Below are 25484 nucleotides of genomic sequence, written 5' to 3'. Positions count from 1 at the left end.
CCACACAGAACTGGGGTCCAGACAAGTTGACACACAGCTCCAACTATCACACCATGTAAGGTACAACTATTGGTCTCTCCCTGTCTGAAGCAAAGAAAAGTGAAGAAAATCAAAGACACAAGGAAACAATTAGTCCAAAGGACTAACAGACCATGTGAACCCCAGCCTCCATGACCCTTCATCCAGAAGTTCTAGATGGTGTCCACTACCACTGCTGACTGCTCTTAAAGGAATCACAATAGGAAGTCCTAAATAGAGTGGGGGAAAAAAATGTAGAACAAAACTCAAACTCATGAAAAAGACCAGGCTTACTCGTCAGATAGAGACTGGAGGAACCCAGAGACTACGGCCTTTAGACACCCCTGAAGCCTGGAAACAAACTCACCCTTATGGCTGAACTTCCAGCCAAATAATAGGCCTATAAAATGAATAATAACACTAAGGAGGTACATACTCATTAGATCAACCATATGCAATCAAAAGGCCAGCATCTCCCCAGGGATAAAATTAGAAGACAAGAAGGGATGGGAAAGAAGGACCAAGGGAAATGGTAAACAAAAAATAATAGGAAGATTGCCATTACACTGTGAAGACTGCAATCAATGTCACAAAACAGAATGTGTATGAATTGTTGAATGGAAAACCAATTTGCTCTGTAAACTTCCACTCAAATCACAACAATCAAGACCGCACCCTGACAAAGGTGGGAAAATATCTAGGACCCAGAAAATAACACAGTCCTATCAAGTTTTGACTCACACAGGTTTCACTGTACATGCAAAATCCTCATGGATACAGAACTTTTCATTTATGTGGGGTCCCAAACACATCATTTATGCATTTAGTCTATCTCTGCCCTTTACTTACTCACCGGTTGACAGTTAAAATAATCATGTTGTTGTGGTTGTGTGCAGTTGAGTCGATTTCAACTCATGACAACTCAATGGACAGAGTTTCATGCCCCTAAGGGTTTCCTAAGTTTTAAAGAGCCCTGGTGGCAAAGTAAGGAGGTCTGGTAGCATAGTGGGTAAGTCATTAGTCTGCTAACCAGAAGGTTAGTGGTTTAAACCCACTAGCTTTTCCACAGGTGCCAGATGAGGCAATGAACTTCTATAAATTTTTACAGGCTGGGAAACCTAATGGAGGCTGCTATAAGTCAGAATCAATTCAATGGCAGTGGGTTCTGGTTTTTTTTTTTTTTTGGTTGGTGGCAAAGTGCTGGGCTGCTAACTGAAAGGTTGGCAGTCTAAACGCACTAGCCACTTCACAGGAGAAAGATGAGGCAGTCTGTTTCCATAAAGATTTACAGCTTTGGGAATTCTGTGGGGCAGTTCTATTGTATCCTATAGGGTTGCTATGAGTTGAAATCAAATATCATAGCAACAGATTTTTGCTTTTTTTTTTTTTTTTAAAACATGAGCACCTTGGAAGGTCTTTTCTTCCGTGGAACTACTGATAGGTTTGAACCTGCCAACCTTTCAATTAGCAGCCAAGCACTTAACTACTGCACTGCCAGGGCTCCTTAAAATAATTATACTTGGTGCCAAAAATGAATTATAATCACAAATGACAACACCTAAAAGTACCCAGCAGTGTCTGACAGAAGGTCTTTTCTGACTACGCTAATACTGAAGTATTTCAACTACCATGGGAAATGAAAACACAAAAAGTTAAAATTTTCTTAGAAAAAACCATATACCTGATCCCTTTTACCTTAAAACCCTGAGAAACTAGAGATGATCTAAAAAGTATTCCTCTGAAGAAAAGAATGGGTTAGTTATAACTGTCTTTGGTCCTAGAAAGATGCCAAAAACATAGCTCCCATAAAGCACATGAGAGGTCAGGTTGAAAGAGCCAAAGGTCATGCTGTAATTTGCTACCTCCATGAGGAGTTTAAGAGCCAAACATTCACAGGCTATTCACAGACTATTCATCACAGAGTCATCTTTAGATGGAAAGCAAAAGTATTTACAGGCAATGAAACAAAGGGAAATTACTTCTAATCAAACAACATGAGGTCAACTGACTAGCTCATTTGCAATGTATTTTTTACTTCCTTTCAGTACAATGTGCAAACATTTGCTTAGCATTTTCTCTCCTTGCACACAGGGCCATAACAAGTCAAAAGTGGCATATCATATATTTATCTAATAGCCCATCTCAGGTTTAATTTCCTTCTGGATTTTCTGGGTCAAGAAGATCAAAGCTTGTTAGAATTCAAAAACACAGTGAAATATTTGACTCCTTGTCAAAAGAGCACCATTTCCTTCTCATTCCTCAAACCTGCCTTTATATCCCCTCTTTTTAATCCTAGAGTTCGCCAGTATTCTGTTGGATCATACAAACTGTACTATCATAATGTTTCTATAAGTTACAAAAACAGTTTTTGATAAAAGATCATTATGAAATCCTGTGAAGTAGACATGAAAGCCCTTGAGACTAAAGGTTAGATATGTTGTTGTTGTTGTTGTTATGTGCCGTCGAGTCGGCCCCGACTCATAGCGACCCCTCCTTGGGTTTCCGAGGCAGTATCACTACGGAAGTAGGATTGCCCAACCTTCCTTCCGAGGAGTGGCTGGTGGGTTTGAACTGCCAGCCGTCTGGTTAGCAGGCAAGTGTCTTAGCCACTATGCTACCAGAGCTCCTAAGATTAGATATAAATATGCTTTTTTTTTTTTCATTCCTAGTTTTCCTTTTCACCCAAGATGATTCTAGGAAAGCTTTTTCTTATACATTGAAAAAGTAAAACAAAAAAACAAGACCTTCTTTCATTGTCCCATTTACAGGAAGACAATTATATACATGCCATCTCCTTCTTTGTTAGCTTCAGAATGATAAAAGTTTGAGAAAAACTTGCTTTAAAGAAATACCAGGGAAGCTGCCTGCTAGGTTCTCACATCGTATGATGATTCTTACTTTAGGAAAGGCACACATAAGCTGAATTGCCTCTACAAATACAGCCTTCACACACATAACTGTCTGCACCAAGTGTGATGATACTGAAATTTGGAGAAATGTGTCTGTATTAAAATATCATTTCTTTCAGAGATTGATCCCCAAACTGCAATGCTGCTTTTCATTTCCTACTGTCATTTTTTCACTATGGCAGTTGAAGGATACAAATTTCTACACTTTTGTAACTGTTTTCTTTGTGAGTGAGCATCATTATGTTTTCTGTGAGTCACCTCTCACCAGAAAGGGAGCATATTCTCCAGGTGACACTTACTGTTCATCTGAAAATCACCGCTTTTCTCTCTCTTCTCAGTATTGAGTAGAATTTGGTTGTCTGTTTCCTGCACTGATATTAAGTGCAGGATATCCTCTGACTAAATAAATATATATTTAGACTATTTGGGGGAGAAAAAAAAAGAAAGAAATAGAATAAAGCTTTCAATAGTAGGCCTCCAAGCAAAATGTCAAAAGGAGATACACAAACTCCACTTGCTCTCTGGAAAGAATCCATGAAGGAAGAAATGTACCAGTTCTCAGTATTAAGCAAAGGTCATGATCTATGAACTGGAAGAGGAAATGCTGAAAGATTAATCAGACAGCTAGCAATGCCTTGTGCTCCTCAGTTAATCCCCCTACATTTTTTCATTTTGTACGTTATCTTCAAAATAAAAACTCTTAGTTTTGTATTTAGTTTTTCCTTTAGTAAGTACTCTATGGATTATTCTGTTAGGATTAAATTAAGGTAGACAAGTCACTCATGGATTAAGACACAATAAATTATGCTTTCATACAACAAAGAATGAAATAAAATTTTGTGAAGCAGTTTGATTTTAACTCAGCAATATGAAAAGCATTTATTTTTGTCACTAAGCTATTTTCCAAGTAAAAATAATTTTTTCTGATGAAATGTCACACTTTGGTTTCTAAAATCCTTTTTATAACATCTGTAGTTCATTTTGTTTTCTATACTTTGTCCTTGAGAAATATGTAATGGTGACTTATTGCTAACGGAGCTCTGTTGGCACTGTGGTAAGGCATTCAGCAGCTAACCAAAAGGTCGGTGGTTCTAACCCACCAGCTGCTCTGTGGGAGAAAGATGATGCAGTCTGCTTCCGTAAAGATGTATAGCCTTGGAAACCCTATAGGGAAGTTCTACTCTGCCTATAGAGTTGCTGTGAATAAGAATTGAATCAACGGCAGTGAGTTTTTGGGGGTTTATCCTTAAAATAATTTTAATGAGAAGTGTATTGACTTTAACTCAAATCATTATTGTTGTTCTAAGTCTACACTGCTCCCAGAAAATGCTTTCAGTAATATCAACCCTTGAAAGTTACAATGAAAGCCTTGATGTTAACTTCCAAAGTTTTGAAAATCTGTAGTCTAAACTGTACCATTTGATGGATTAATAGTATCTCCTGTCGCCCTTATCCCAGTTGGCCAACATCAGATTGACTTTGAAATGCTGAAACTTTGGAGAAAAGAAGAATGGCCAAATACAGTGTCGAAACCCCAGTTTTGATATGCATTGTTTTAAATCCTAGAAGGATTCTGTGAAAAAAATTAATCCATGTTTTTTTAAGTCATCAATAGAAGCATTTACAACCAGCTTAAAAAACCACAGTAGTGTGTTCTCAGAAGACACTTCCATATCATGAAACTGCAGTGCTAAGAGCATATACAAAGGACAATGTAATCTCAGGGTTCAAGGGCTAGAAAAAGCTTGAGTACTTGTTCTGTCTTGCTTTTTTTATTTTAAAATAGAAATGCTGCCCCTTATTAACTCGCTGGGTTGGCATCTTAGAATAGTGTTCCCTCATATCCTACCACATTTCCTTGAAATAATCCTCTAACATATCTTTCCAGTAGACCTCGGATTTAGCATGCATCAGAATCATCCAAGTTGCTTTTTAAAATACAGATTTCCAGGTCATACCAAGAGACTTCACTTCAATGAATCTGGATGGAGCCAAGGAATCTGTAGTTTCAATACGCATCCTAAGTGACTCTAGGACAGGTGATCACACTCTGAGAAACACTGCTAGACAATGGCATAAATGGAGCATATATCTAGGCCTTCAATGGAAGCCTTTTGCACAATAGTTTGAAGAATTTCAAAGGCAAAAGATATACTCAGGAAAGGCAAAACTGAGTAAGAATCTTTTTATATGGCATATTTTCTAACGCTTGCAATATTACTTACAACACTGATAAACAGAGGTAGAGAGGTAGGAAGATATTTTTTGTCATGACTTTGTAGAATCTGAAGACATTTCTTTACAATTTTGGAAATTCACTGTATTAGACTGCATAAAAAGGGGGGAAATGTCAAGCCACAGTATGCTCTTAAAAACAAAATAAGAAAATCCAGTTTCTAAGTAGTTATTAAAGAATGCCATGCAGTGTCATGAGATTTGTGTCTGGTAATATGAATGTGCATCCCCAGGTTTAGTTGCTAATTTTTTCAAATTCTTTTAGAGTAAGTGTTCTTCCTGTTGAGCTAAATTTACATGAGTAAGAATAAAATGGCAGAACTTACTTTTATTTCAAAAGAAGTGGCATGAAATAATGCTTTCATCCATAAAGCACTGGATTGTTCTTTAAAATAAACCATTTGAAGTATATTATTCTGATTCTATTTTTGACTACTTATATAAATTCTTATGCCAGCTAAAGCCATATCCAAAATGGCATAAACTTCACTGGGTTTATAAATTGCATTATATTAGTGCATTCAAGCATTTCTTTTAAATGAAACCCGTTTTGCTTTTCAATTTTTATATTAACAATTTTAAATAAAAATCATTGGCTTTATTTTTCAACCTTTTTTTATAAAGGTTAAAATGTCTCATAGTTTAAACAAAATAAATAAATAGAACAAACCAAATTTTGATACTTATAGATATTATGACCTCATCAGTTAAGTGTATAAAAACATGGGACACTACCATTGTTCACCAAACCCCAAATCAAACCCACTGGTGTCAAGTCAATTCCAACTCATAGCAATTCTATAGGACAGAACAGAACTGCCCCCATAGGGTTTCCAAGGTTCTGTATCCTTCCGAAAGCAGACTTTGTCACATCTTTCTTCCATGGAGCAGCTGGTAGATTTGAACAACTGATGTCATGTTTAGCAGCCAAGTGCTTTAACCACTGTGTCACCAGGTTTCCTCCATTATTTATATCCTTCCCAAACTGAATGTAGTCTTGTTGTTGTTATGTGTCGTCGACTCAGACCTGACTCATAGTGACCCCTCCTTGGGTTTCCAAGGTGGTATCACTACAGAAGTAGATTGCCCAACCTTCCTTCTAGACCCCTAGAATTGACACAAAGTAAATTCAGGGAGATCTGCCTACTCTAGCATGGAAAAATCAAAAAACAAAAAAAACTCATTGCCATCGAGTTGGATCCAACTTGGGTTTCTGAGGCGGTATCACTACAGAAGTAGATTGCCCAACCTCCCTTCTGAGGAGTGGCTGGTAGGTTTGAACCATCAGTCTTCTGGTTAGCAGTCAAATGATTTAGGCACAGGACTCCTGATAGAACCTACTTCTCTGAAGATAATGCTTAGTTTGCTCAATCTGCTGCAATCCCAGCAATGCAGACAACTGAAAACAGCCCCAATATGAGGATATCTGGAGTTCCCATTAGGAAGGATGATCAATGGACAACACCCCAGGAGTGTCTCTCACCCATAAATAACCAATTGTGGGTGGTGGTAGCACTTGAAAGAACTTCAGAACTATGGACAGTGGCTTTGAAGACCTCAGAAGTATTTGTCTTGACCCATCACACTCACTGTGAAGTTCTATAAAGTACTCTCTGAGAGATCTAGGAGGCCTGGTGGCTATTACACCCCTGACAAATTTTATTTGCAAGAGTCTACTGACACCCACTAGAGTTTTAAGATTGTAAAATACATCCCACCTCTTAGCTTATTTAAATAGTTTTGTATAAACAAGAAACATAAGTGAAAAATCTCAGATTGGGTTTTTTACAGTACAAACAGATCCTTGGAAAGTACTTGCCTAAAAGTTGTTATCAGACCCATTAGGGTTTAAGAATTTGCATGTTTCCTCCTTATGGCATGAATCTTCATATTAAAGGCAGCAAGCCAGAAACTCAGAGGTAAAATTAGCTTGCCTTCTAGAAAACAACTATTGGGAGTAGGAGAATATCTACGACACAGTGAACTATGATAATAACATAGCTACAATTATTGCAGGTCTACCATGCACAAACCTCTGTCATGTTTCAACATTATTTTGCATCCCTATAAAAACCTGGAAAAATAGGTGCCATTTTACTATTTTAAGATCAGTAAAAGGATCAGAGAAATAAAGTACTTATGTAAGGAAATGGAAAAAGATTTCAACAGACGTTAGTCTAATGCCAAAGCCCATACACTTTTCACTATTTCAAACCCTATTTGTGGTATAAAGCCTGAAATTAAGATTAAATATTATGTGCTGCTTTGACATCTGCTAAAAATCAGAAGGGCCTCAACGGCCTTCCTGCAAGTTCCCTTCACCAGGGTGCTCCTGTGGATAAGGTCCCCTAGCTAAACAACCCTCCTTAACATGGGACCAGGCACAGTGATTGCTTATCTCTGAGTAATGGGTTTCAATTCTTTGGCAGCATAAATGGAGTTATTCAAGTAAGTCAATCACATCCTGCTCAGAAACAAAAGGCCACCTAATTCTCTTGTTACTACAACGTCTGCCTTCCACAGCCCTGATTATTTACTGTCTCCCTGTGTGCAATCCCCATGCGGCCTTGCATGGTGTGCTGTGTCCTCCTTTCTTGGGCTGTGAGTATATGTGATGAATACACTGCTATTAATCTCCTCTGTCCTGTGTTGGGTGCCATGTGTGTGGCCAGACTCATAAGCCTAGGGCAGGAATCCCTCCCTCACTAGTGGAGTGAAGAGGAAGTCATCAACACAGTCTCTGAATGGGAGAAAATAAAATAACCAATAATACAATCATTATAATAAAATATTTATGTGTGTACATATGGATATACATGTGTTTGTGTGTTTATGTGTATATAATATAGAAATAAAGATAAAGATACAGAACGTAACCATGAATAAGCTAAAAAAAAAAAAATCAACTTTCCTAATATCCATAGTCGTGGTGCTTCCCTGGAGCAAATCCAACATTATCCAGCCATTTGATTGCCAGAAAATCATTCCACCTCTCTGGGGTTCTGTTTCCTCATCTGTAAAATAGGATTAATAAGAAAGAATCCATTTCTGCTTGATAAAGAATGTGGGCATGCTAAAAGAACACAGGAACCAACCTAAAGAAGCCCTGACAGCCAAAGTAGAGATAATCGAGCAACAAAATAAATAATGATATCATTAGATCATAATCCATACATTAAGATAAATATCCATGAGTCTACACTGATGTAAATAAATATATACACGGAGAGGAAGGGATAGCTCTTCCTTACAGGGGAATTCCAATTAGTAAATGCAGAAGACATGAAGAAATACAAAATCATCATTAAGCAAACACTACAGTAAAATTTGCTATAAGCAACTTCCACTGATAGATGCTAACAACAACGGGTGAAAGTTTGAGGAATCCATGTGAACCTCAGCCTCCAGAACTCTGAGACCAGAAGAACTAGATGGCGCCCAGCTACCACTACTTATCACCCTGAAAGGAACCACATTAGAAGGGCCTTGATACAGTGGGAGAAAAATGTGGAACAAAACGAAAAATCATTTAAAAAAAAAAAAAAAAAGGACAGGCTTACTAGTCTTAGAGAGGATGATGAAACCTCCCCATCACTTAGACTATGACCCCTTAGTCATCTTCAGGTCTGGAAGTGACCTCACCCCTGTGGCTTAATTTTCAGCCAAACAATAATCTACAAGGTGAAGAATAACACCAAGGAGATCTGCACTACTTAGAACAATCAACCATCTGAGATCAAAAGGGAAACATTTGCCACAGGACAAATTCAGAAGGCAAGAAGGTTAGGAAAGAAGGAAGAATAAAAATAAGAAACACAGGGAGAAAGTGGAAGGAGTGAGGCTACACTAAGGAGGTTTCAATGAAACAAAATGTGTATGAATTGTTGAATGGAAAACTGACCTACTCTGTAAACTTATACTCAAATCACATAAAAAGTTAAAAAAAATTGAGGAGAGATAGGACATTAGTACAATTTCAAAGTATCAGTTATAAAGGAAAGAATAGTAACTTCTCACTGGAGAAACCTAGCAAGACACAACCTTAATTTAAGTGACCAAAATTAACAACACCAGTAATAGAATATACCAACATAGTGTCTCTCCAATACAATTCACTGAGAAGGACACAACCTCACCTCTGTCATATTCATGCCCAGAATACATAACCTAAATCTAATCATGAAAAAATATCAGACAAAGCCACAGTGAGAATCATTCTACAAAATAATGGACAGTACTCATCAAAGGGGTCAATGTCATACAAAGACAGGGATGGAAGGGAAAGAGAAAGCGTCACAGACTAGACGAGACCAATAACACACAACAATCAAATGCAATGTAGGATCCTAGATTGGGTCCTGGAGCAGACAAAGACATTAGAGGGAAAACTGGTAAAATGTCAATCTCCTGGTATTTATAGTCGTGCAATGGTTGTGTAAATTCTTAACATTACAGGAATATGTTTAACTGCAAGCACATCGAAATTAAAGATGAAGAGCTCTGGTGGCGTACAGGATAAGTCATTTTGCTACTAACCAGAAGGTCAGCATTTCAAACCCACCAACCACTCTGCAGAAGGAAGATGAGGTGATCTACTCCCATAAAGATTTACAGCCTCAGAAACCCAATGGGGGTCACTATGAGTTAGAATCGACCCAATGGCAGAGAGTTTGGAGGGTTTTTTTTTTTTTTTTTTGGTTTATTAGGTTCCTAAATCACACCTCGGGAGCTCTAGTGGCATAGTGCCTAAGGCATTTGACTGCTAACCAGAAGGCTGGTGGTTCAAACCCACTAGCCACTCCTCAGAAGAAAGGTTGGGCAAACTACAGTGATACCGCCTCAGAAACGCAAAGAGGGGTCGCTATGAATCGGATCCAACTTGATGGCAGCGAGTTTGGTTTTGGTAAATCATACCCCATGCTTTTCTACCTTTGAGTCATTTATTACATTATTCTCTTTAAAATGTCCTCACCCCACTTCCACTGGACACATCTTTCCTATCCTTGAGGTTCACATAAAATGCCAGCTCCTCCGTGATCCTCCGGTCAGAAGTTACTTCTCTCTCCTCTCAACTTTCATATACTTTTGCCACTGATGTAAGTGATTCTTTTACCCTACCAGATAAAATCATTAAATAAATGATGATTTAATGGAACTGAGTAATAGCTGAGGCTCAGTAATAGCTTTCTGAAAGACTCTTGATTGCTATTGTCTTTGTGAACTTCAAGCTCATTACCAAAACCAAACCAAATCTACTACCACTGAATCAATTCTAACTCACAGCAACCCTATAGTACAGAGTAGAACTGCCTCATAAGGATTCCAAGGCTGTAAATCTTTATGGAAACAGACTAGCCGCCTCATCTTTTTCCTGCAGAGTGACTGGTGGGTTTGAACTGCCGACCTTCCATTTAATAGATCAATGTGTTAACCACTATGCCACCAGAGCTCCTTTTAAGCTCATAAGGAACTGATAAATGAACCAGAACACGAATTTATCTGTAAGCAATGAGAGAAAGACAGTTTGCACATATATCTGAGTAGGAATCGATGAGATGGCAACTAACAACACCGAGCAACAGACCTGCCATGAAGACAGGACACGTGTGTCAGTTCAGCCAGCACTTTTTTTTTTTTTCCCCTTGTTAGAAAGGCAGATGTGAATTGCTGGACTGGAATCAGAAAGTTGGTAGGGGAGAAAAGTGAGCAAGTTGGGTGATATTTGTGACGAATGGCAATAAATTAGGTGGCCTGATCATAAATTTACACCCACCAGAGCCAGACCTCTCTGGGTTTGGGCCTTGTCTCTGCTCAGTGCTCCATAAATACAAGTTTTCCTCTATAGATAACCCCAGTTTTCTCCCTTTTGTGCAGTTCTCAGCCCTGGTTGCACATTAGAACTCCCTAGAGAACTTTCAAAACTCCTGATGCCTGGGCCATAGCCCAGATCAATTAGAATTTCTGAGGGTGGGTCTCAGGTATCAGGAGTTTTGAAAGTTCTCTAGGTGGTTCAAATGTGTAGCCAGGGCTGAGAACAGTAGTAATGCTATCAAAATACTCTTTATCTTTGTGAATATCAGCAAGCAGGAAATAGGCAAATCCAATTATTTCCTGCTTTTTGCTTTAGAAGACAGGTAGATGTTCTCTCTCTCTCTCTCTTTCCAGATACGTGATCTTACCTGCTCTCTATTGTATCTACTAATTTAATCACCAAGTTTTTGGGGTTGCCTTATTCTCACCCAAAAGGAAGATTTTCAGCCAGTGCCTCATAGGTCTTCAGTGTAGTACATTTGTAGGTGTGCCAGCAAAATAATGTGGAACAAAATGTTTTTGACAGTTTTGACAGTGGAAGGATCCAATATTTTATCTTTTACCATCAGTGTTTGACAGAAATGAGGTGAGAGGCAGCTGGAAGCAAGTGGTAAAGAATTTATTCATCAAAAACATTTCTTGAGGACTAACTTCTTTGTGGTTCACTACGTGGGTTCATGACGTGATACAAAATGACTCAGAAAAAGATCAATCCCACATATCAAGAGTCTGGGATGGTTTATGCGACGTATAATGTGCTGAATGCCATATGAATTCAAATGCTATGAGAGTTAGTTGTGAAGGGTAGGGTGATTTTCAACCAGGAGATCATGAAAGTCCTTATAGCAGAGGACACAGTCCTTAAACTGGACCTGTGAGGATTTAAAGATGTGGACCTAGGAGGAAAAGAAGGGCCCTCTGAAAGAGAACAGCCTAACCAGAGATGAAGAGGTGCGAAATTGTGGAAGATGGACAGAAAACAGCAAGTTGCTCCATTTTCTTTGTGTGGAGGAGAATAGGAAAACACCTTGAAACATCCTGGCACTTTGTTAGGTTTGAAACTATTCCCCAACAAAGGTTTGGTTAGATTTTGACAGGTAGTTTGGTTGTCTGCTTTTTACAGTCACAATTTCATGTGATGCATCCAAAGGGTTGAGTAATGAGTGGATATAGCAACCTCATAAATGTATTTATAGATTTCAATCTTGCAAAGGCACAAATTAAATTATAGAAGAGAAAACTTGGAGATTAAAAAAAAAGTTCAAGTATTTCAATGGTGATAGCATTTTTCTATGAGCTACAAATTTGGCCACGTGTCATTGCAGTATTATTACTTTACTTTAATAAAAAGGGTATAATGTCACGCCCATGCAAGCTAAGAGTGAATTTGGGTCTGAGGATGAGAAACGTCTCTGTTAACAACAAAAACGGAGCCATCTGCACACATCATTGCTCAGGAGCCAGAGAAGTGACAGCCTGACAGCTCGCTTGCTTCAGAGCTCTGGAAGCCCTGCAGCTGTTCTCTAGGCCCTGCAGCAGCAGCCATCACCATGGCAACGCCCCTTCCCTGGAGAGCAGCTCAGCCTGTGGAAATCACTCATCATTCAAAAATTAACTCATATGATCCTGAATTAGAACCTGTACTGCCAAAAGCATTCTTATAGAAATATCCTTTCAAAAGACATTATTGGGACAATTGGAGAAATTTTAATTTGGACTGTGGATTATTAGTTGACTGGTTCTCAGATTTGAGTGAGTATTAGAATTCCCTAAGGAGTTAGTGCCTAAGGCACTTGACTGCTAACCAGGAGGCTGGAGGTTTAAATCCACCAGCCACTCCTCAGAAGGAAGGTTGGGCAATCTACTTCCATAGTGATACTGCCTCGGAAATCCAAGGAGGGGTCGCTATGAGTCAAGTCCGACTTAACGGCACATAACAACAACAACAACAAGGAGTTCTGGTGGTGTACTGCCTAAGGCATTTGACCGCTAACCAGAAGATTGGTGGTTCAAGCCCACTAGTCACTGTGTTGAAGGAAGACTGGGCAATCTACTTCCATAAAAATTTATCACCTCAGAAACCCAAAGGGGGTCGCTATGAGTTGTAATCGTCTCAGTGGTAGTGTTTTTTTTGTTTTGTTTTGTTTTGTTTTTTAAGAATTCTTGTCAATACAGATTGCTGGTCTCACCTCCAGAATTTCTGATTCAATATCTCTGGGGTAGGGCCTGAAAATATGCATTTCTGGCAAGTTCTCAGGTGATGCTGATGCTACTTCTCCAAGACCCCACTTAGAGAGCCACTGAACTACATAATAACATTGTTTGAATGTTAGTGTCTATTGTACTGTGGTTATGTAAGAGAATGTCCTGGGTCTTAGAAAATACTCACTGAAGTATTTAGAAGCCAAAGGACATCACGCCTACAACTTACTCTCAAAGAGTTCAGGGGAAAAAAAAGATAAATAAATGTCAACAATGGGGAATACAGATAAAGGGTATATGGGTGGTCATTACGTTATTCTTATAACTTCTCTGGTAGTTTAAAATGATCTTAAAATAAGGAGTTAAAAAACTAATGCAGGAGAGAAAGTTATAGACTATCATCTAGACCTGCACTGCCCAAAATGGTAACCACTAGCCACATGTGGTTATCGAAATTTTAATTAAATAAGATGTAATATCCAGCTCTTCAGTCTCACTAGCCATACTTGCTCAAGAGCCATGTGTGACTAGAAGCTACCACATTGGACAACACAGATATAGAAGACTTCCATAATTGCAGAAAGCTCTACTAGACAGTACTGGTTACAGTTTAAAATATGTTAGACCCAACATGTCAAAAACAGCAAGTAGCGGTAATAGCAGTACAGTTGTAAAAGCAATAGAGGTCGATTGTTTCAGAAATAAAATTATTAACTGAAGGAGCTAAAGGAAGAAAGATGATTAAATTATAACAGATGGATCATAGTGTAGCTACATATGCAAATAACTGCCATTAAGCATGGATTATTGGCAGAGGAGATATTCAAATCATTACTTTGCACACCTCTTCATCTCAATGATTTTCTTAACAATCCACTGGACGCAGAGAGAAGTAGACAGCTAAGTAGCCTGGGCTTTGTTGGTTTATTTACATATTTACTTTCCCCCACTTTCCTCTAAGCAGAGGATGGACAAGATGCAAGGCTGAACTGGAGAGGCTGACCTGAAGGGGAGTGGTCAAGATTTGGAATATTTCAAACTCATTCAGATATTTTCACTTGGCTTTTTGTTTCCTTTTGGGTGATACATGGGGTAATGTGTAAAGGAGACAAGATGACTCTTTCTTTCCCCATTCCTGAACTGCTTTCCCCTTCTCTCGCCTCTTCTACCTCACAAATACACAGCACCTCAGGTTGTATCTGATTGTCCAGTTTCTGATCCCAACAAGCCTGGCTTCCACTCTAAAAAGCATCTTTCTTCCCCTTAGCATCATTTTCTTTTAGGAGGTGGGTAACAACATCCAGGGAATGAGCTGACTTAAATTAATTCTGAAGTGTGAATAGTACCAAATTCTCTCAAGATACTGTGGGCTAATCCTGGTTCCCAGAATGTTCAGGGAGATATTTTTTGGAGCAAGGTTTCTTTTAGGTATTCTTTGACTCAACGCCTGTAACTCACTTCTACTTAGCTTCTCAGGAGCAAACACAGATATGCATCAGCTATGCACTGTCAACTCTCCCCTCTCTCATCTTTCCAAGTAGCTTCAAGTTCACTTGAGGTTCCTATAATGCATAACCATTACCTAGAGAGAACATGGAGCGGCAGGGAAAATTGCAAATATCTGAAGCCATAAATCACAAACCAATAAACATGCAGGCTTTTCATGCAGGTTGGGGAAAATGAGCTACAGAGCTAGAATCCAGAACTCAGGAGATGTACTTCTGCTCCTTCACACCTTTGCATTTAAACATTCAACTACGCACGTGGTTGCTGTGGCATTTAAACATTCAACTACGCACGTGGTCATTTGGAGGAGTTCTGGAGACCAGGAAAAAAAAAATGTTGAAGCATTCCTCTGCAACGACTTGTTAAAATACATTCATTTTGACCAAGTTTGCCAAAGTGGAAGGGGGGATACTTCATTAGAAATAAGCTCATCTGTTACATACCAAAAAAACCCAAACTCACTGCTGTCAAGTTGTCTCCTACTCATAGTGACCCCTCCTTGGGTTTCTGAGGCAGAAGTAGATTACTCAACCTTCCTCCTGAGGAGTGGCTGGTGGGTTTGAATCACTAGCCCTCTGGTTAGCAGTCAAATTCCTGAGGCACTATGCCACCAGAGTAGAAATGATTATTCTTAGCTACAAGAAGATTTGACATCTCAGGTTTTTATGACTGAGCTTGTGGTTTATCAAACTTTTGAGATTTTTCTTTAGGGAAGCCTTTTTATGGAAGAACAGATTTTTATTAAGATTTACAGAAGAGGAGGAGAGTCTCACCTCACAGTACTCTGTGATAATGCAGAAATTATCTTGCTCCACAAAGCTTGCGTGGAACTTGACAATGGCTGGGTGGTCCAGCTTGGAGAGGAGCTGGGCCTCCAAATTGGCCTGCACAGTCTCATTCGGGTTGAGTTCTCCAACAGAGATTTCCTTCAGTACCTTTCTGTGGCCAAAAAAATGTTGAAAATACATTTAGGGCTGCAAAGCACATTTAACAGATCTGAACAAGTGATACACGGCCACCTAATTAATAAGTAGGCTGTGACCTACTCACAGGTCTGGAATTGCCTTTGTGACACTGTCACATTTTGGTCCCTGGATTTGCATTCTTGTCCTGGTCAGTGACACAGCTCCCCAAAGCCTCTCACCTCCACGCTTGTATGCTCTGGAGCTTTGATCAAAAGGGAAGATGTAGCTAATCTTAAGCGACATTGCTGGTATGGGCATGCTCTTTCCAGATGTTTCTGTGTCTCTCCACGCTATCTCTATTTCTGTCTGCCTCTTTCCATCTCTCTGTGTATATTCTTGCTCTTTTTATGTTTTCCTGTTTCTCTTTACTCTTCTATTTCTACCTTGATCTCTCTCTTTCTATATATATCTGTGTGTATATGTATCCCCATCTGTCTCTCTCTGTCATTCTATCCCTCTTACTCTCCTTTTGTTTATCTCTCTCTACATTTCCCCTCTCTGACTCACTCAATCTCTCTGCCTGTGTGTGTTTATATACGTATATATATGTATATGTATATGTGTATATATCCTTATGGAAGTAGATTGTTCCATCTTTCTTCCAAGGAGTGGCTAGTGGGTTTGAACCACCAACCTTCTGGTTAGCAGTCAAATGCTCTTAGCACTGCACCACCAGAACTCCTTGAAACAAATCTGTCCTGGAAGAAGTGCAGCCAGAATCCTCCTCGGAAGTGAGAATGGTCAGACTTTGTCTCACCTACTTTGGTCATGTTGTCAGAAAGGATCACTCCATGGAGAAGGATATCATGCTTGATAAAGTGGAGGGTCAATGAAAAAGGGGAAGGCCCTCAATGAGATGGACTGATAGAGTGGCTGCAACAATTGCTTCAGGTACAGCAAGGATTGTGAGGCTGGTGCATGACTAGGCAGTGTTTCGTTCTGTTGTACATAGGGTCACTATGAGTTGGAGCTGACTTGATGGCACCTAACCACAAAAACAACAACATGCTAACCAGAAGGCTGGTGGATCAAACCCACCAGCCACTCCTTGAAAGGAAGGTTGGGCAATCTGCTTCTGGAGTGATACTGCCTCGGAAACCCAAGGAGGGGTTGCTATGAGTGAGGGCCGACTCAATGGCACATAACAACAACAACACACATATTCTTGCTCTATCTCTCAGCCCTAAAATTTTTAAAACCTCTATGAGTTGGAATTGACTCAATGGCAGTGGGTTTGTTTTCTTTGGTTTTTGTATTAAGGTAATATTAATAGAACCAACATATATTTATTTTCTTTTTTAAATTATCCTTTGTATATCATATTTTATTGCTTACAGTATTTAAGAGAACATTTAATTGAAAAAGTTGATAGAGCTATTTAGGATCTCTGGCATGTATAAATGGAACACTATCTCATTAAGTCTCCAAATCATTAATTTTAAAATCAGGGTAACTCAGTGAGGAGTGGACCAAAACATTATCTCTCCCCATCTTAGAAAAAAATACTCTGATAAACAAACCAATTATAGCACCATGGTGTAAACTACATTGCTGGGGAAAAGCACTTTAGCACACCAATTATGAGTGCCACAGATTCTGCTGCAGATTCTGCTGATTATACGTGAGCTTTGACTGTTCATTAAGGCAAGTTCTGTAGGACCTGTGCTAGAAAACACTTCAGCAAAATGCTCTTTAGGAGCTCATACCTATGCATATTAATGAATATGTATTTATAGTAGAAACTCTCTTAATTAAAGTCCCTTAACCAACTCCTAACTTAATCAATGTTCTCCTGTCCCTGTGTAGCAGATGCTGATGGATGCCCGTGCTACACAAATGCCTGTGACTGGTGGGCTCTCTCTCTGGAATGCTTGTGAATTCTGCCCTCCCAGTGCACATGTGTGTTTACTCAAATCATTGTGTTTATTCCCAAAACTCTTTATGCCACTTGTACTGACTATCCTAAATTTGTGACTTAAATATGACATAAACTGATAAAGAATGAGTGTGGAAGAGTTCTCTTTGCTAGAAAAATTAAGATGAATGTTTACCAAAAAAGCTGGATAATGAGTGGCAAGTTGCAAAAAAAAAAAAAAAAAAGCTGTCAAATAAATAATTGGCAAGACAACTCTAAAACATCAATTAAAAACGTAAAAATCTAGTACTGTGCGTTCAGACTGCTAAATTCTCATTCCACTTTAAAGAAGGTAAACCTAAATAAATAAATAAATAAACAGAAGATGAAGAAGAAGAGAACTCCCACCGAAGACATTAGATGTTGGCTGTATAATTAAATATTCTAAGTTGATGTAAATGTTTTAGATACCTCATGTCATTTCCTCTACGTAAGTAACTATCAGTTCCAATCACCCTACATATCAGGGCTCCTACCATTCTTAAAAATGTACTACTATAAACTTTTCATTGGTTGAAACAAGCCTTTTCCTCTTGCTGTTTTGCTGTGATGGAAGAGTAATTTCTACTGGCAATACTTGAGGTAGAGCTTGTTTCTTCTTTCACGATCAGGGCCTAGAAGATCTGAAATTGCAGTCAACATATGATTGCATGGTTTCCCCTCATCCCATTTCTTAGTGTGACTCGATGGGAAAAAGTTCATATAAACTCTAGACAATCTGTGCTAAAAGCTGAGATCTAATTTTTCCCTCATTCTAGGAAAACTTAGAAAGCATCCTTGTCCTACTCTGATGTTGGTAACTAGCACTGGCATTTTTTTTCTCTCTGATCAATAAAAACTGGTGCTAACTATTCTCAAAGGTCTTACAAGAAAAAAGCTGAGGTCCTTTAACATTTATTCCCTTTAAATTTTCTTCACTGCCTTCCTATTTGGAATTTTTCCCACCCCAAAAAGACAACAAACAGCAGGCTATTTCCACAAAGAGCTCAACAGGATTAGAAAGAATCACTCAGAATCCAGTGCTCATGGGCACAAGGTGCAGCCCTGTCATTTACAGGAGTCTCTGAATCTAACAGTAATTTAGAAAGTTGGAATACTGTCTTCCCTTCCCCTAATGCACGCTTTCACACTGGTGTTTTTAAACTGTTGAATAGCCTCGGAGGTCCCTACTTGATAATGATGCAGACTCTGGAGAAATGTTTGCTTCATGATATATTCTACAGAAAGACTGTTCTGTCAAGAATTTGGTTTAAGATGATCTAGTGTTATTAAGAGTGGCATCTTAGGCTGTTAGTATACAAAAAGGAGCTTGAAATGACACACGCAGCTATATTTTTCTGTAACTTTGAAGATTATGAAGCAACATGCAAAGCTCAGTAACATCTTCATAGAGCTTTTTCGGTAATTTCCTGGGCCCCAGCTAGCATCATGCAATTATAAGTCACAGTGGTTAAACATGACAATAGAAAGCCTTACACAAACGTGCAATATTCTCTTGATGTAAAGGAACAGAAGCTATAAAAAGCTTTGAGATACTTATTTTTCCTGGCAAACATCAACTATTGTGCAACAGAGCATGAGATTTTACATGTAGTTACCTGCTGTCCCATCTGGCAGCCTGATGATAAAGCATGAAATCTCATTTGCCCACAGCTTTGCCAACTAAGGTAGGGCTTTTAAGACAGGTGATATCTATTATAATCATCTCTTACTGACAAAGGAGACATTCTATCTCCCCTGCCTAAAATCGTGTCACAGAGCTGACAGAGGAAACTCTCACTGCATATCACTTAATATGAGATCTCTATCAGCCAAAGACACCCATGGAAACTTACCAAGTCAAGGACAGCTTGTCACCTGCTCAGTGACTCTCAGACTGTTACCCACTCCTAAATAACATGACAGATGTTTATTTTATCAGAACCTCAACTGTTGGGTAGAAACTTTATGACAGTGGCAAAACCAAGCACCCTTCAGACTCACTAATTTTTCAAACTCCCTGCTCTCTTTCCCAAGTGGCATGCTTCTTTCTAGAATCAATAGTGAACTGACAAAGATGTTGAAGCGTGGCTTTGGGAATTTGAGGTGGTAATGACTAATATCATTCTCTTAAAGTTGGGCTACCTTTCATACAAATGGGGCAGGTTATATTTTTGACATATTAACCAAGGGCTATTTTCCATCACATTTCTGTACATCATATCTTTCACATTTTCCCCTTTAGCCAGCAGCATAAGCTGCCTTGAGGAAAATATGACATCACAAACTACAGAGAATATCCTGTTTTGTTTTGTTTTTTAAGTTTCAAAAGGAGAGACTGAGACTAAAGTAGAAATATCTGGAGGAATGGAAGCTCTGGTAGAGTAGTGCCTAAGGCACTTGACTGCTAACCAGAAGGCTGGCGGTTCAAACCCACCAGCCACTTCTCAGAAAGAAGATGGGGCAATCTACTTCCGTAGTGATACCGCCTCAGAAACCCAAGGAGGGGTTGCTATGAGTCAGGTCCGACTCGACGGCACAGAACAACAACAACAACAACATCAAGAGGAATATTTGACCAGTGAGTGAGCATTCCTCCTGTCCCAGGTGAGAAAAAGATCCTCTTAACCATGGATAGGGAAGAGGATTAACCAAATCAAACCCACTGCCACTGAGCAGATTCCAACTCATAGTGACTCTCTTGGGTTTCTGAGGTGGTAAATCTTTACAGAAGTAGATTGCCCAGTCTTCCTTCCACAGAGTGGCTGGTGGGTTTGAACTACCAACCTTCTGGTTAGCAGTCAGATGCCTTTGACACTGTGCAACCAGAGCTCCTTGGGAAGAAGGTTAGAGGAAAGCAAAAAAAAAAAAAAAAAATAGTGGATGCTGAGCCCCTGAAAGCACTACATGTCCCCTAGGCCAGGTGCAAAGAAGGGGTATAGAGAAACAGAACTCCAAGATGTGCTCTCTTCCCAAAGTGGGCATACAACAGAGCAGGATGTTTTCTATGACCAGCAGGTATAGGAGCTGAAGTAAGGTCTTCAAGAGACATATAAACCAACTGGCCTGAGAGCTCTGGAACCTCCTGCATCCCAGAGAGGCATGGAGAGCAGCCACACCCTTTCCATGAGGGCAGGCAGCTGGTGGGACTGAAAGGCTCTGCAGCCAGTCTAGATTCAACCACCTACAGTGCCTTTCCCTGTGATGTAATTAGCAACATTCCTTCATTGCACACACATGTATTGTAGTGGCAGCTGAGGATTCATGATCCCTGCCCTTGTATCTCCTAGGGGAGATAGCTATTAAACAAATGGATGTGTATGGATGTGTGTAACATGTGTGCTTGTGTTTTTTAAAACTTCAAATGGAGATAAAGGCTATAAGGTTGAGGTAAATGATGTCTGAGGCCTCTCTGACTTACGAGTCTATGACTTTGCCTTGAGCATGATTATTTATATGGGATCAAATTGACAAGAGCAACCTGTAAGATTAGATAGGAACCTCAGGAGACTGTGAGTTTATGTTACTGGGGGAGGAAAAACTCAGAGAGTGAGAAAGCCTGCATAACTCAAAGAATGCAATCAATGTCACTGAACTGTACGTGTAGAAATGGTTGAACTGGTATACATTTTCTGTGTATATTTTCAAAAACAACAAAATAAATGATTTTTTTTTTAAAAAAGATACTATGACTCTGATGTGATGTGATCAGCAGGTCACTGCACTCATTGAGGGCAAAGTCACAGGAAACAGATTTTAACCTCAGTTTAGACAAGAATATATATATATATATATATATAAATTCAGCATTCACCTGGTTAACAAAGGGAGATTACTAAATCAGTTCAGGAGTTTTAAGATCGATTTTGCATCAATTTAGCAAGGAAGCAATTATTTTAATTAATCCCCTCTTCTTAACTGGTGGTGGTTGTTGTTATTAGGTGCCGTCAAGTCGTCTCGCACTCCTGTCATTGTTGTTATGTGCCATCGAGTCAGATCCGACTCATAGTGCCCCTCCTTGGGTTTCCGAGGCTGTATCACTACGGAAGTAGATTGCCCAACCTTCCTTCTAAGGAGTGGCTGGTGGGTTTGAACCGCCAGCCTTCTGGTTAGCAGTCAAATGCCTTAGGCATTATGCTACCAGATCTCCTACCAGCTCCTACCAGAGCTCTCATTCACAGCAGCCCTATGTACAACAGAGCAAAACACTGGCCAGTCCTGTACCAGCTCCACTATTCTTACTATTCCTGAGCCCATTATTGTAGTCACTGTGTCAATCCATCTTGTTGAGGGCCTTCCCCTTTTTCATTGACCCTCCACTTTAACAGACTGATATCCTTCTCCAGAGAATGAGCCCTTCTGACAACATGACCAAAGCAGTAAGATGAAGTCTGGCCATTCTCTCTTCCAAGGAGCATTCCAGCTGCACTTCTTCCAGGACAGATTTGTTCATTCTTTTAGCAGTCCATGGTACTTTCAGCATTCTTTGCCAACACCATAACTCAAATGCGACTCTTCTTTAGTCTTCTTTATTCATTGTCCAGTTCTCATATGCATATGAGGTGATTGAAAATACCATGGCTTGTGTCAGGCACACCTTAGTCCTCAAAGAGATCTCTCTGCTCTTCAGGATTTGAAAGAAGTATTTTGCAGCAGATTTGTCCAGGGCCATATGTCGTCTGCTATTGTGACTGCTGCTTCCATTGGTGTTGACTGTAGAACCCAGTAATCTGAAGTCTTAGACAACTTCAAACTTTTCTCCATTTATCATAATGCTGCTTATTGGTCCAGTTGTGAGGACTTTTGTTTTCTTTATATTGAGGTGTAATCCATACTGCAGACCATAGTCTTCAATCTTCATCAGTAAGTGCCTCAAGTCATCCTCACTTTCAGCAAGCAGAGTTGTATCATCAGCCTACCTCAGGTTGTTAAATGATTCTTCCTCCAATCCTGATGCCACATTCTTCTTCATATAGTCCAACTTCTCAGATTATTTGCTCAGTGTACAGATTGAATAAGTATAGTGAAAGGATACAACCCTGATGTATTCCCTTCTTGATTTTAAACTATGCAGTATCCCCTTGTTCTGTTTGAATGACAGCCTCTTGGTCTATGTACAGGTTCCTCATGAGTACAATTAAGTGCTCAAGAATTCCCATTCTTCTCAATGTTATCCATAATTTGTTACGATCCACACAATCAAATGCTTTTGCATAGTCAATAAAACACAAGTAAACATCTTTCTGGTATTCTTTGTTTTGAGCCAAGATCCATCTGACACCAGCGGTGATATCCCTCGTTCAATGTCCTCTTCTGAATCTGGCTTGCATTTCTGGAAGTTCTCTGTCAATATACTGCTGCAACCGTTTTTGAATTATCTTCAGTAAGATTTTACTTGCATGTGATATCAATGATATTGTTCGATAATTTCTACATTCTGTTGGATCACCTCTCTTTGGAATGGGTACAAATATGGATCTCTCCCAGTCAGTTGGCCAGGTAGCTATCTTCCAAATATCTTGGCATAGATGAGTGAGTGCCTCCAGCACGACATTCATTTGCTGAAATATCTCAATGAGTATTGTGTCAATGCCTGAAGCCTTGTTTTTTGCCACTTCCTTCAGTGCAGCCTTGACTTCTTCCTTCAATACCATTGGTTCTTGATCACATGCCACCTCCTGAAAGGGATGAACATCAACCAGGTATTTTTGGTACAGTGACTCTGTATTCTTTCCACCTTCTTTTGATGCTTCCTGCATCATTCAGTATTTTGCCCACAGAATTTTTCAATATTGCAACCCGAGGCTTAATTTTTTTTCCTCAGTTCTTTCAGCCTGAGAAATGCCAAGCGTATTCTTCCTTTCTGGTTTTCTAACTACAGATCTCTGAACATTTCATTGTAACAAATGACTTTGTCTTCTCAAGCTGCTCTTTGAAATCTGTTCAGCTCTTTTATCTTGTCATTTCTTCCATTTGTTTTAGCTACTCTTCACTCAAGGACAAGTTTTAGAGTCTTTTCTGACATCCATTTTGGTCTTTTCTTCCTTTCCTGTCTTTTTAATGGCCTTTTACCTTCTTCATGGATGATGTTCTTGATGTCATCCCACAATTCTTCTGGTTTTCAGTCACTGGCGTTCAATGCATCAAATTTATTCTTTAGATGGTCTCTAAATTCAGGAGGGATATAATCAAGGTCATATTTTGGCTCTCAAGGACTTGTTTTAATTGTCTTCAACTACAACTTGAACTTGCATATCAGCAGTTGATGGTCTGTTCCACAATCAGATCCTGGTCTTTTTTTGGCTGAAGATATTGAGCTTTTCCATCACCTCTTGCCACAGATATACTCAATCTGATTCCTGTGTACTTCATCTGGCAAAGTCCACATGTATAGCCACCATTTGTGTTGTTGAAAAAAGGTATTTGTGATGAATAAGTAGTTGGTCTTAAAAAAATTCTATCATGTGATCTCCAATGTTATTTCTATCACCAAGGCCAAATTTTCCAACTACTGGTGATTCTTCTTTGTTTTCAACTTTTGCATTTCAATCACCAGTGATAATCAGCACATCTTGATTTCATGTTTGGTCAATTTCAGACTGCAGAGGTTGGTAAAAATCTTCAATTTCCTCATCTTTGGCTTTGGTGGTTGGTGTGTATATTCAAAAAATAGTAGTATTAACTGGCCTTCCTTGTAGTGGTATGGATATTATCCTATCACTGACAACACTGTACTTTAGGATAGATCTTAAAACATTCTTCATGATGATGAATGCCACGTTATTCCTCTTTAAGTTGTCATTCCCCGCATAGTAGAGCATATGGTTGTCTAATTCAAAATGGCCAAAACTGGTCCATTTCAGCTCACTTATGCCTATGATATCAATCTTTATGTGTTCCATTTCATTTTTGACAACTTCCAATTTTCCTACATTCACACTTCATACATTACATGTGCCAATTATTAATGGATGTTTGCAGCTGTTTCTTCTCATTTTGAGTTGTGCCATGTCAGCAAATGGAGGTCCAGAAAGCTCTGTTTTATCCATATCATTAACGTCAGCTCTACTCTGATGAGGCAGCTCGTTCCTGATCATATTTTGAGTGCCTTCCAACCTGAGGGGCTCATCTTCTGGCACTGTATCGGACAACGTTTCAGGGCTATTCATAAAGTTGCCCAGTAACATATCTTAACTGTTAAGCTCTCATTTTTTCTAATTTATATTTTATTATAGAAAATTTGAAAACATGAAAAGCATAAAGAAAAATTGCCCAAAATCCACCCTAAAGATAATTACTATTAACATTTTTGTATTTCCTTCTAATATTTTTTGAAATAGAGTCCAAACACTTTACACAATTTGCCTGCTGCTCTTTGCATGAGTCATCTCTTTACCAGACACCTGTCCCTTTTGCTACCCAGCATCCTTAGACAGCTGCTCTGCATGGTCAGAGAACTCTGTGCTGTGAATCCTGCCTTTGCCAATAGATGAAAATCAACAAGCCAACAAACCCCGTATCTCCTAGCCTCCCTTGAGCTGGAGTATAGGACTGTGACCTAGGTTCACAGTGCCTGACAGATGCACCGACCTGAGACTTTGATGTGGATGGGAGGTGTGTGAACAGATCCAGAGCTAGTGTCCAGGTTGGAATGAGGAACAGTGTGGCCCTGGGGTAGTGGCAGTAGAGGCACTGCAGTGGTGTGATTCTGACTGATGCTCCTGGAAATGCTGCCTCCAGCCTGCTGCTGCAGCCCTCCCACTGAAGCTGTGAGTTACCCATGTTCCAGACAAATCTCTTCTTGTTTAAACCTCTCACAGGGTGGACTCTCTTTCTGTACCCGGGACCCCTGACCAGTGCACTTGTGCGGCACAAGTACTTTCAGGTGTTACCACAAATCACTATTAACATTTTAGGGCAATGAAAAATAAACCTACAAGGTTT

At 39.4% G+C, this 25484-nt stretch overlaps 1 protein-coding gene across 1 annotated transcript in view; it reads right to left on the bottom strand.

Annotated features, from left to right (window-relative positions):
• Positions 1-25484, bottom strand: part of NEK11 (NIMA related kinase 11) — a 576822-nt gene that overhangs the window by 460015 nt on the left and 91323 nt on the right. The window contains exon 2 of the mRNA XM_007937422.1: positions 15455-15620. Within this exon, the coding sequence (XP_007935613.1) occupies positions 15455-15620 (166 nt within the window). The remainder of the gene's footprint in view (positions 1-15454; positions 15621-25484) is intronic.

This window comes from Orycteropus afer, unplaced genomic scaffold, assembly GCF_000298275.1.
Source record: "Orycteropus afer afer isolate SDZICR_OR568_19922 unplaced genomic scaffold, OryAfe1.0 scaffold00003, whole genome shotgun sequence".
Lineage (NCBI taxonomy): Eukaryota > Metazoa > Chordata > Mammalia > Tubulidentata > Orycteropodidae > Orycteropus > Orycteropus afer.
The sequence above is the reverse complement of the archived record's forward strand: the minus strand, read 5'-3'. Positions and strand labels throughout refer to the sequence as shown.